Here is a 13,682-nt window from a genome sequence, read left to right as displayed (position 1 = left end):
AAACCTTGGTTTTATTTTGTAGTGAATCTGAATGGTGCCAACCCAAAGCTCGTGCCCTTCAGACCTGCGGGGCGGCTGATCTCACCGCCTCTGCTGCTCTCCGTTATCCTCAACATTCTTCTCAGTTTGGCCATGCACATTGTGGGCTTCATCCTGGTACAGAAGCAGCCTTGGTATATCACAGAGTTTCACAGGTATCAGCGTGGCCTCAAATCTAGCTCCCTGAAGTCTGATTTCTGTCAAACATCATCTGGCCCAAATGAAGGGAGGCAAAGGAGTCTTCACCTACCAAGGGTGTTAATTCCCTTAAATCCTTTGGGGGAAATTACCAACAATCATTTGTCCTTTTATTACATGCTTTGGCCTGTGTTGCTTAATAATGAGGGTGGTTAGGGGTTATAACTTTCCTGGTTTGTCCCACTTTAAGGGGCCTGGTTTAAAGTCCAATGAAATGATCAAAATCTTTTCCTTTCAAAACTGCCCTGTTCAATAATAAAGTATATGTTACCCCATGTGTTAATGAACAGTTCTTAAGTCTCTTAAGAGAAGAATCACAATTCCCTCTTCTCTACCCCTGTTTCTTTCATATACACGATGGATGAACAGCTTAATGAACAAGTAGCAGTTGAATCTGCCTCTGTATGTACCTACCCATTCATACAAAATTATAGATCTGTCTGTGCTTATTTTTTCTTGTGTTTTCTTTACCAATGAACAATTATGAGATACTGGATATCTGCTCTTAACAGTGTTTACCATGGTGACCTGCAGATGCAAATGTGTTCTGAGAACTCCATTGGCTTTTTTGGTTTTCTTTGTAGTGTCTGTCCAGTGAGAAATGAGAGCGTCTCAGCCTTAACCACACCTCCCAATATTCCTGAGAAAACCAGAAGTAACAGCACCTTTGCGAGTTTTGAGAATACTACAATATGGTTTTTGGGAACAATCAACTGTATCATTGTGGCTCTTGTATTCTCTAAAGGAAAACCATTTAGGCAGCCCACCTATACAAACTGTGAGTGACACTGTGTGCTGATCATAAGAGGGACGATTATTAACCATTGCTGATCATAAGAACAAGCGTGCTCAGGCCTCTCAGGAAGGAAGCAACTGCACAACACAGTCTCAGTTAGATTCCCTTCACTTCTACCCAGAGCTCTGAAAAAACACTACAGCCTCATTTCCCTGCATATCTCTTCCTATTAAAGAAATTCTTTTATCATACCACGTTTCTACCCAACATTGTCTTTAGGTGATATCTCTTGGGATCAATCTCAGTTGGGAAGCTCAATGTAAAGACCAGTCTTGTGACCATCTATTAGAATTCACCCTGGGGACATGAGAAGGGTCACAGCCCTTAGGTGGGACTTGGTGTCATGAAGGCTGGTCAGGATGGCATTGTTTAGTGGCAGACTAGGAGTAGGTCTAGCCACAAGGAATCTCAACATACAACATTGTGGACACTCGTGGCTGGAATAATTTGAGGCAGAAAAAGGTTCTTTAGGAGAAGTCCATGTCTTTCTTAGTCTCTGAGACATATATTTGTATATTGATACTAACCCTCTAATTGTAAAAATTCAGAAGCACAAATTGAAGGATCAATATCCTCACTATGAAGTTGTTCCAGGAAGATTAATTTTTTTCTTTATCCCCATTGGGATGAAGAAGTTGTTGAATGTCCATCTTTATATAATCATACTTTAAAATCTCATGTATTTATGGCATTCTTGATTTTCCAGAAGTGGATTTGAGGCAGAAGACTTGTATTAGGACAAGATACCTGAATGTCTTTAAAAGCTTATCAAAGGGATATTTTGCCATTGTGATTCTATATATATATATTTATTTATTACCTGTAGTAATTGAAACATAACATAGATGTAAAAAAGACCCCCCCCCCAAGGACATACACGGAGATTGTAGAGGTGAGACCCATTGCATAGAAATGAGCACTGTCATTCATTATGCAGCATTTGAATGTAAAAGTCAAGGAAATGTAATCAGCATTAACCTAGAATATATCAGTGAATAGATGTGATACTTCCCCCATGAATTCTCAAAATGATAGCTTGTGTTCTTGTTTCCTCAGATATATTTGTCCTTGTGCTGATTTTACAGATGGGCGTATGTCTTTTCATTCTATTTGCGGATATCCCAGAGTTGCATAGGCGTTTGGATGTAAGTATCCTCTCTGGAAGATGACGATGTTAGTATTTTTGCTACCAGCCCCAGATAGCAGGTCACTGTTGTAACTAACAGGGGCTCCCAACACTGGCTGTATACTTTGGAAAAGGCAGAGTTTAAGAGAGTGCTGAATTATATCTATTTTTTTACTCAAGGTAATCAGGAAATAAGACTGCATCAAGTGTTATATTCTGGGACTAAACATAGCCTTAGAACAAGAATTGAGTCAGTTTTCATTGAAAACAAAATCCCCTGAAAGTTTGGTTAAAAAAAAAAAATCGGCTTATATATGCCTTGCTTTCAAAATGCTGTTTAAGGAAATTTTTTGCCTGCAACAGTCTTTAGATTAATTCTCAAATCTGTACTTACTTTAAAAAAACATGCTTTTCTGTGCTTTTTATACTTATATTTGAAAAGGTGCTGTTAGCGAGCCTCACTCTTCTATCTCAAGGTCGCTCTCTCTGACATTTTAAAAACATAACTGGAAACAATTTTGAAATCCTACAAGATACCATAATCTTACCTATTCAAGTGAGGGAAAGTGTATATACAATATATATATATATATGTATACGTGTATGTGTATATATGTATATATGACTCTCACAGACTGGCACAGTGGCAGAATAAAGGGGGTGTGGTTTTGTTTGGTGAGAACTTGTGTGGAATCTGTGACAGCAGGACTATGAAAGATGCTACAAAGAGGCATTATTCAGTTTAAAACCAAGCCTTTTTATTAAGTAAATATGGGCCTATTTTAGAAAATGTGGAATATTCAGGCAAGGAAAATTATAACATTATTATTCTTCCACCTTTTAAAATTCATGTACTGCAAGTGGGCTTTGCCTCAAATTTATGAAGTTTATTATGAATTGAATCATGCTGTTTCACAGTCTAAACGTGTGTATGTGTGTTACTAACAAATACACTCACATGGTTTAAAAGTTTTTAAAAATGTAAGTACAGTAAAACACCCTTTCCAACCTAGCTTCCCTCTGGAAGCAATGTATGACATTGTCTTTTTAAAACATATTTTTACACTTTATTTTATACATATGCAGAGAAGTACATGTATTTCTTATGTGTGTGAATCTTTTCCCACATTTTTACACGATGGTAGCAAACTACTCCATTTGTCACTGTTAGGAGATGTTGATGTCAAAATGGGATGTGCTATGCAAGAAATCTATTTATTGTAGGAGATATCTGTGGGAGGAAAGATCAAAGGCCAGAGAAAGTGAGAAGAGATGTCAGACCACCGTGAAGGCCAAACCCAATGGAGTGGAGAGGGGGGGAGGAGGGCCCCAGGAGAAGCATCTCAGTCCACGCTGACTTAAGGATTAAGCTGAGACCATCCATCAGGGGTGCCTGGCATCTTAGAGAAGCGAGCCTCACCAGAATCCATGTTCTTCTTACTTTTAGGCCCTGTGTAGCCCATGGGAAGTACAGCTTTGGGGTGGAGGTTGTCATAGATGTTGAGTATACTGTTTGGGATGGCCAATATTTATCTTCTCAGCAGCAGGAGATCTGAGTGGAACATTTTCATAGCTGTGTGTATTTATCTTCCCAGCAGCAGGAGAGCTGAGTGGAACGTTTTCATAGCTGTTATAACAACATACACAGTCCTGTACCTTGTTTCTTTCATGTAATGGTGTACTTTGGTAATTGTGCCATACTAAGACATAGCCTCTCTTATTATTTTTAATTATAACATAATATTTTATTATATATTTACACTATATTTTATGGTATAGATTGTGTATATATCATAACTTATATGCAATCCCCTATTATCTAACATGTAGCTGTTTCTAATTTGTTGCCCTTACAAAGACACAGAGGAAGAAGCATGAACAAATCTTTTCAGTCATGTACAAGTATATGCCAGGAGTAAATTCCTAAAAACGGATTTTAAATAATTTAGAGAACATCGTTCTCCATAGGATTGTATCAGTTTTTACTCCCATCAGCATATGGGATATTACATAAGACATGTAGTACACAACAGAGTTTACTTGGCTTCTCCATCCATCCATCCATTCATCCATCCATCCATCCATCCACTCATTTATCTATCCACCCATCCATCATTTATCCATCCACACATCATCCATCCATCCATCCATCCATCCACCCATCCATCTATCCATCAATCCATTCATCCATCCATTAGCTCATTAGAACTTAAATATCAGGCACTGTGCCTGAAGAAGGGTTGGAGGAAGACAGAGGAAGTATGGAAAGACTTTGGTTTGGCTTTGATGCACCTTTGGCTAGTACCTTCATGAGGGCACAGAACTGCCCTGAAAGAGCAGCCCTAACTTAGTACTCCAAGGGAGGGCTTGGATGAAGAGAAACATCGCACTGGAGGACAGAAGGTCACATTGTGACAGTGGAGGTTTCTCACATATGTCCTTAGAGATGTCTGGGAGTAAAGTGACATTCCTGAATTCCTTCTTCAAAACAACAACAACAACCACAACAACAACAACACCACCATCACCATGTGGATAAAAGGAGTTTACTATTATTTACTTTCATTTTAAAAAGACCAAAATGAGTAAATGTAGAAATTTTAGATAAAAGAAGGAGACTAAAAGAGAAAGAAAAGAAGATTCACAATTTACAAATGAACACCAGTTTTCTATACTTACTTATAAGTTCTTTAGTTCTTTATGTATACATAAAAGTATATGTATGCAATATATACTATACACACATGCCATTTATATTCTATGGGATGATGTGGGTGCTAGGAACTGAACTTTCAAGCCTTTGAGAGAAGTGCTCTTACCCCTGAACCATCGCTTGCGCATGTGTGTGTGTGCGTGTGTGTGTTTGCTGTGGTGTATAGCTTATACAAATATCCAGTGTGAGCATGGAAACTTTTTCCAGCATATTTGTTCGAGGACTAAATGTACTTCATCTTCTGTCAGCTGCTCTGCACTCCTGTCCTGTGGAGAATCTACATTCTCATCATGATCAGCTGCAACTTTGCTGTGTCCCTTGCTGTGGAGGTAAGTGCCCTCAGACTGTTTGCTGTGCGTGTGAGTGGGGCTCAGTTCTTTAGGAGTTTGGGAATGGAGCAACTTTAATGTGCAAAGACTCAATGCTATGATAGTCCTTCCTTCCCAGGATGTGCAATGGCTCTGCACAATGTGCAATGTCTCTTCTCTGATGAGGAAACATGCAATCGTTTTTCTCATCTGTAAAATGTGGTAGGGAGGATGAATTCATGTTCTTTAAGGTTCTAGTCATTCTTAAAATTCCCCAATATAGGCATACATAGAATTCACATTTTAAAATTGAGATATAATTTGTGAACTTTAAACTCACCATTTTAAAGTATCAATAGTTTTTAGTATAGTTGCTGAGTGTGCAACCATCAACACTACTCAGTTTGAGAACCGTATCACCTCCCTCCCCCCCCAAATTCTACAACCCATTAGCAATCGATTTTTATTCTCTTCCCCTCCACCTTAACAATCACAGACACACTTTCTGCTTCCATAGACTTTCCTGTTTGTGACATTTCCTACCAATAAAATCATTCTGTATATATATATTTTTTGTCTTGTCTTCAGTTTTGAAGACTGAACTCAGGGTCTTGTACGTTCTAGACAAGTACTCAACCACTGACTTTATTATTACTATTTTTACTAAATATTTTTGTTTTTATCACCACTCCTTTATTATTACTATATAATCTCCCTTCTTCAAAGCCTGGTATTGGAAGGCAATACCTAATCAAGGAATCCTTGAAGGAGAGAAGGAATGTCAAGTTCTGTCTCCAATTTGCTTTGAATTGTAGAACTTCTGTGTTTCAGCAACCAGGGTATTCACAGTGGGTGGCGAGTTCCTTACAACTGACCTCTCAGCTAGTACTGGGCTGACAGAGTCCCCAAGAACATTCCATTCTGTGTAGAGCAGTGGTCGGTGGAAGAACAAAACACATCGTCAGGGCACTGGAGCCTCTCTCTGCAGGTCAAACTAGAGTATGCCAAAGCAGAGTGAGCTTCATGCTTGCCTGGCAGGCTTGGTGAAACAGGAAGCACAGATTACCAAGCTCTCCCCTCACCGTATCTGGCTCAGTAGGTGTAGATTAAGTGTGAGAGCCTGCGCATCCAACAGGTTGCCAGGGGATTCTACTGAGTTGGGTTCAGACAACCCACTGTGAAAACACTATGCTAAGCCATAATTCTCCAACGCAACTAGACTGATGTGAGTGTACTATGACTGAGTTGCAGAAGGGTGATTCCCCACCATTTAAAGTCATGGTGGTTCTCAATCTTCCTAATGGTATGACCCTTGAATACAGTTTCTCATGCTGTGATGACCTTCCCCATGATAAAGTTATTTCATTGCCATGTCATAACATCAAAACTGTAATGTTGTTACTGTTATGAATCAAAATATAAACATCTGATATGTGACCCTGGGGTAGTGACCCCTCTGCTGAGAACCACTGGTTTCCAGGGTAATCCCATGTAGAAGTTGTGCTGACTGCGCTTTCCATTTGGAACATATTTCTCCATATCTGCATGTTGACATTCTGTTCCTTCCTCTGTGGCACTGTAGCCAGACTGACCTTTTCATGAATCTTTTCTGATCCTTTGGTCTGCTAGGCAATTAGCAAAACTCATTAAGTAAGTTTTAAATAGCAAAGATATTTGCCAACTTGGGAACCAGACTCAAGATGGATACTTCAGGACTCTCGAGAGTCAGTCAGAGGTCTATACCTTCAGTGCCATCAGCCTTAGCTATGTCCTTTTGTGCTTCCTGTTCAGGCATCTACCTCAGTGTGTGTGTGATACATCCATTCACGGGCAGAAAGAAAACAAGGGAGGTACTCACAAACTTTTATTTCCTCGACTCTTCCCAGAAAACACAAGTTTTTCTATGGTCCATTAGCAGGCATCTTCATATGTCTCATTAGTTAGGACTGTCTCATTCTTATTCTGAGTAGAAGGCGTTCTGGGTAAAGGAATCCATGCTCTGAGAGGTTAGCTTTGGCTCTTTGTTTTTGTTTTTGCTTTTTCAGATGGGTGGATAAGAAAACTGAATAGTTACCGAGTGTCAAAGTCTGTCATAGTGTCCTAACAAGAAGCCCTTCTTTAGTTGATATGATTGCAGCAAAGGGCATAAGCTCAGACAACCCTTCTGGAATAAAGCCTGACTTCAGCTCCTTCTTGCTGTCTGACTTTGGGCAAATCATTCTGTTTCATTGAGTTTACTCCTTCTGCTATAAAAAGTTACTAGTAATCATACCTTATTATATGTGTGTGTTTGTGTACATATGTTGTATGTTGTATATATACCATACATATATACACATATATGCACATATATTTATATGTGGTATATATTGTATATGTATGGATATATATATGTATATATATGATTTATATCACACACACATATATATACCATATATACCATAAATATATACATATATGTATATATATCATAGATGTATCACACATATTTATGATATATATACATATATTGGCATATATACATATGTATATATGTATATATGTATATTCATATCATGTATATGGAATATGTGTATACACACATATAGACAGATGTACACATATATATGTATATACATATGGTATATATATATGTGATATATATGAGGTATACCATTATGCCATATATATCACATATATACCATATATACACATATGTGCATATATACATATGCATATACATATTTACAAATATACATATAAATATGGAGAGAGAGAGAGACTGAAATGTGAGCAGTGAGAAGCACATACTAGGTGTTTAATAGACATAAACCTCTCCAGGCATGTCTGTACTACCTATCTGTAATCCTAGAACTTGGGAGGCTGAGGTAGGAAGAGCAAGTTTGAGGCAAGACTAGACTGTATAGGGAGGTTCATTATCAGAAGTCCAAACCTAAACAAACCAAGTCAAAATAAACAAGAGCCCTCAAATGCATATAGAAACGAACACAACAAAACCCAATGGAAACAGTGAGCCATCATCATCTCTTGTGGCACTTACCATTCCTTACTTCATTTCTGTCAATCTTTCAATCATGCCTTTATACATTTGTTCTTTCCACAACAGTTCATTAACCCCTAGGTCAATATTCTAGGGCAATATTCCAGGATAAAGGTAATAGAGGGGTGGGACTCACAATCTGTGTGAAGTAAGCACACACACACACACACACACACACACACACACACACTATAGTTATTTGTGTGTTAATGACCTCTCTTGCTTGCCATTAAACTTTTCTCGCAAGAACTTGTTAGTAGCTATTGCATTTAAAATCCTGCTTCATTTTAGTAGGAGTTGGGTAAGAGCCATTTAAACAAATATCAGAAACAACCTTGTTCATGCCCAGCCATTGAGATGGGTAACTGATCTCAAAGGCTATGCATCTTTTTTGGTTCCCATGTTGAGTGAGAAGTGGCGATACACATATGCATGTTTATTGTTGGTTGCCAGTACCTTCTAAATTGAGAAATAGCATCAGGGAGCAGGAGCTTCCACTTGAAACACCTTCCCCATGGCATCCAGTTGTTTAGTAACCCCTTCCTCTGTGGTCAGCTGGTGCTTAGGGATAGAGTAGTGAGTCTTTGGTAGAGGGCTATTATAATTGAGAATGACAGGTGCTATGTTGTCCTGCCTCATGTGGTGAGTGAGCATTAGAGAGTAGGTACAGGCTGCTAAGGACTCAGCAAGATGTCTTTCCCTAGGTGGCTCTGTATATACACTCTGTTTCAGAATATATAAAGGAATTCTGGATGAGCTGAGCTAAACCCAACATACTGGTCAGGGCAGGTTTAGCTATACATAATCCCAACAGTTTTCTCATGATGGGCAGGTATGATGGCTGGCTACTGTTGCAGAGTTCTAAGTATTTGCTAAGTCCTTGCTCTAATCCTACCTCTAATGCTAATCTTACAGTAGCCCAGAAACCAAACAGACTTGAGTGAGACCTTACTATGTGAGTCTCATGCCTTGCCTGCTCAGAAGCATGGGAGCTCATATGAATGGCTTTAGTCATACCCATCTTCCTTATTACTGTGCATGCGTGTGCATGTACAGAGGTACTTAAGAACTGAGTGGTCAGCTAGAAAAGCTTACATAAAATTTTTTTAAAGAAATGGAGTCTCATCAAAGCTTCACTTTTGCTTCTAGCTATGCATTTAATTTACAAGGCAAAGTCACAAGGCAGATCACCCAGCAGTACATCAGTTGTTCTTTGGAGAATGACAAGGAAGGAGGTATAACTAGTCATACGAGGTATAAGGAGAAAAATTCCACACAGCGTGAAGATCCACATCTTATTTTTCATGTAATTTGTTTGAGGTAATGCTAAGGTTCCCTTTACCTGCTATATTTATAAACTTGTAGTTGGTTTCAGTGACTCTGCCTTCTCGCAGTCCAAACTGTTTGTGAAAAGAGCTACCATTTTTCTGTTCCGGGAAGGTAGACTAGGTCTGTCTGGTAAGCACTGAGGTTGGCCAGAAGCTGAAGTTTGCTCTCTGAGTCTTAATTTTTGCCAAGAAGCCTTCCAGTGTTCAGAAAAAGACTCTGGCAGGGTGTGCTGCCAAATCCAGCCCTGACACAGGATCAGGGTTCTCACTGGAAGCAGGGACATCTGGACGGTGTGTGAGAAAACATACAGGGAACCTTTTCAGGTACAAACTGACAGGCAAGTTTCAAGGCTTGGGCTAGCTCTCTCTCTCTCTCTCTCTCTCTCTCTCTCTCTCTCTCTCTCTCTCTCCCCTCTCAGCTTAGGGCTGTGCCCACTTTGGCTCCCTCCTTGGGTTGGAGGTTGAGCTCTCGTGTGCCCTTTCTTGCACTCACACCTCTCTGTCTCTCTGTCTCTCTGTCTCTCTGTCTCTCTGTCTCTCTGTCTCTCTGTCTCTCTCTCTCTCACACACACACACACACACATGCATACCACACACCTCCTTCGTGTGCTCTCTTCACTTACACACACACTCCCTCGCTTTTAACTTGCCCCAGTCTTTTATTGTTACTCCAAAAAGCAGATAGACAGAAAGACTTGTATAATCATTACCAAGTGTATTAAGTTCAAAAGAATGATTTCATTTCAGAAAGAATTAAGAATTATAGTTGTTCCCTAGTTTCAAGCTTTCTCTATCCCCAGGCCTGCGGCCAAAATAATAATTGCAAACTTATCATTTTTTAAACTTCTAACTTATACGTCAGAGCTCAGAGCTCTGAGGTCAGCTGCATGCGGTTGCCTGTGAAGCTCTAATGATAAATGACATGAGTAAAGCTGCCAGGCAGTGGCAAGAAAGAGCCAGGTTAACCCTTAACTTAGCAGTTCCGCTAGCTTTCTGCTTCTGCACATTGCACACAATGACTCTATAGCTTTTTTTCCTTTCTGGATTAAAGTATCCTGTGTTTGTGTTTCTTTATTCCATTTGATTATGTCTCTTATACTAATGATTTTCATAGTTCCAATAAATTTCTTCACTTTCCGGTAATGGACCCTGTATGACTCTGCTCATTTTCTAATAATTTCTTCAAACTTTCTTTGAAAGTCAAACGTTAATCTTGAAACTATCCTTGTGCAGTTATTGCATTGTTTCCAAGATGAGAGCACACAGCATGCACCTGGGCCATTAGGACTGGGCTGTGCTGTGTCCCGTGCCTCAATTTTTAATTATTTAAGAATCATTACATCAAGGAACATCTAGTTTCACAAAGTCCACCAGAGCAGAAGGAGAAATAGTTAGATATAATAGAATAATTATGCAAAGCAAGGCCATCTGAAAAGCAGTCACCCACAAATGAAATCTATACAGCTGTTGTCCAGGGCTAAGGTTAAGAATGGGAACAACTTTTTTTTTTTTTTTTTTTTTTAAACAAATGAGCTGCCCATGGGCTTCTAAGATGTCTGCATCCAGGCCTGCTTCAGGTAGTTCCTTATTTCTGATGGCTGATCCCCTGGAGGATTGTGTTTCCTGCTTTTCAGGGTCCCAGACACCATCAATGTCATGGTATGCTATCTCCAGCAGTTTGTTTCTTAGTGTTACTATGGACAATGAATCTCAAGTAACAAAAATAGGCAGGTTTTAGGAAACTACATCTCCCATAGTTCCTCACTAAGCCAGTTTACAAAAGATATACTGGATGGACACCAAAATCAGTTATTTTTGTCAGGTTCTTATTTTCTGTTATGAAAATATCTGAGATACTCAACTTTTGGAAAAACTATGATAAAAATGGAACAACACACACACACACACACACACACACACACACACACACACACACGGCAACCTTTTCTGTCATTTGTCTTATGACTAGTTTCACTTAAGCTTCAGACTTCATGGAATGAAGTGGCAGTTCCAAATGTTTGTAATTAATTTTTTGTATATGTATGGGTGTTTTCCCTGAATGTATATCTGTGTACTGTGTGCATGTGGTACCCTAGAAGGACAAGAGAGGACTTCAGATCCTCTGGAACTGGAGCTACAGATGGTTGTCTTCTGCCATGTGGTGCTGGGATTGAACTCTAGTCCTTGACAAGAACAACCAACAGCCAGTGCTCCTAACTGCTAAGCTGTCTCTCCAGCCCCAAATGTTTTACAAAAGGCATCACTCTAAGATGTAAAACATACTAGTAGAAATGCACTTTAGTGACTGCAAAACATGTGCAAGCAGGGCCTCTGCACACAATCAGTACTTTTAAAAAGTAGTTTCAGAAGGGCAAGGAAAGGGTGCCAGCCCTGCCCTATTCAGTCCTGCCCTGCCCTGCCTTGCCTGCACTGTATAATCCTTACATATAAGGAAGGGACTATTATTTCTAACCCAACAGGCTCAGGTTTTCTTCTTCAGTGGTGGGAATTGGACACCGGTCTTAGACTAATGTCCTGGCCACAGTCATAGTTGTGAAATGAATCTGTCTCTCTCCAACCCCAAGACTGAAGCCTCTCTCTCGGTGTTGTAGACCTGTGCTCATGGCTAGCAGTGCCTTGCTGAAGAGCATCAAAGACACATTGTGCATTTTTCTACACACCCAGTTCTATGAAATGCTAAACATTTGATAAAATGTCATTTTAATAGGCACAAAGTTAGATGTGGGTTGGTGCAAAATATAGAATTTGAATGATCTTAAATTTCATTTAGATGTGAGATTCCCAAGAACTATCTTTGAGGTAGGCTGCTTCCAGCTTAACCCCCACCCCCAGGTTTTTGAAAGTACCTCTCCATCCATCTGAGTTCCTTAAGTAGGAAAGTTTAGGAACGTAACTACAAAACTACTTAATATTTGCTTAGTTCAAGAATTTTGTTAAGCTGAATCTAAACAAACCCTGAAATGGTGTCTGATTATGATCTATGGAACTCAGTTAGGTAACTCAAATCACAAAATGATTTATCTTTTATCTTACAGAAGGCCATTATTGAAAACCGAGCTCTGTGGATAGCAGTCAAGAGATGTTTTGGCTATCAATCAAAAAGCCAGTATCGGATATGGCAGAGGAACTTGGCAGATGATTCAAGCTGGCCTCCACTAAACCAAACCTCCTACTCTGACATGCAGGGGGTGTCCTACAGCAATCCTGTGTTTGAGAGCAATGAGGAGCAACTTTGAAGGAAAGTGATATCTAAACAGTTATCAAAATGAAGATAAAAAGAACCTGTTTCAGAGACGTTGTTAAAGCAGTTTGACTCTTAACACTATCGGTGAGAGTTTGGGGACTAAACTCCCAACTCCTGGTGACAAGCTAAATTTGCTCAAGTGGAGTCTATGGAGAACAATGTCCTTAGAAGATGACTTTCCTCCTGGCTTCTGATACATTGGTGACACCAATTGAACGAAGAATGGAGCAAGGGTTGCAATGGGCCAAAAGATTGGCCGATATCAGAAGGAAAACATATGTTCTTAGAATAATTCTCAAAAAATAAAAATGAAATGAGGGAAGGTCATACAGCATTTGTTCATGGAGTGGTGACACATTGTTTTGAATTGTCACTTGGTGGAAAAATTAACACAAGAGAAACGTCCTCTAGTCTCCTCTGCCTGGTTTCAGATTCATGCCTCCCTTCTCCTTCTGGTCTTGCCTTGCAATGACACACAGCCCTTCATCTCAGTGCCTTAAGGTTCTAGAGCTCTTCTTCCCTTGCTTCAGGACTCTGGAATGGCTGTCCCTAGGGTGATGACAATTTCCATGTGACGACTCTTCCATTAAAACACAGGGACTTTATGTTCACCAGAACAGGGAAAGGAAATGCTGGAGACGTGTGTGTGTGTGTGTTTGTGTATATGTGTGTGTGTATTTCACCCTCAAAGCAGCATCTAATGCCCTTCCCAGGAACTGAGGAGTTTGTTGTCTCTTATATCTAAAATTCAATAAGACCTATGATTAAATAGGTCCCCTGCTTAGGTGGGCCTCACACTTGTTTAATACTGTGCTGTTTCTATTTTGTAAATTTTGGGGCTCTACTTCTACTTTCAGGCCCCACAGTGA

General features: G+C 39.7%; 1 protein-coding gene across 4 annotated transcripts in view; it reads left to right on the top strand.

Moving 5' to 3' along the window:
* Positions 1-13,140, top strand: part of Atp13a4 (ATPase 13A4) — a 126,282-nt gene extending 113,142 nt beyond the window's left edge. For 2 of the 4 annotated variants that reach the window (XM_076942764.1, XM_076942763.1), the window contains 5 exons: positions 23-194; positions 822-1,015; positions 2,090-2,178; positions 5,121-5,201; positions 12,605-12,959. In XM_076942764.1, coding sequence (XP_076798879.1) covers positions 23-194; positions 822-1,015; positions 2,090-2,178; positions 5,121-5,201; positions 12,605-12,805 — 737 coding nt within the window. In that variant the 3' untranslated portion in view covers positions 12,806-12,959. Of the gene's footprint in view, positions 1-22; positions 195-821; positions 1,016-2,089; positions 2,179-5,120; positions 5,202-12,604 lie in introns of all 4 variants that reach the window. The other 2 variants (XR_013113516.1, XM_034515808.2) reach the window with 2 other exon arrangements.
* Positions 13,141-13,682: the final 542 nt, after the last annotated feature.

The sequence above is a fragment of the Arvicanthis niloticus genome, chromosome 12 (assembly GCF_011762505.2).
Source record: "Arvicanthis niloticus isolate mArvNil1 chromosome 12, mArvNil1.pat.X, whole genome shotgun sequence".
Classification (NCBI taxonomy): domain Eukaryota; kingdom Metazoa; phylum Chordata; class Mammalia; order Rodentia; family Muridae; genus Arvicanthis; species Arvicanthis niloticus.
The sequence above is the reverse complement of the archived record's forward strand: the minus strand, read 5'-3'. Positions and strand labels throughout refer to the sequence as shown.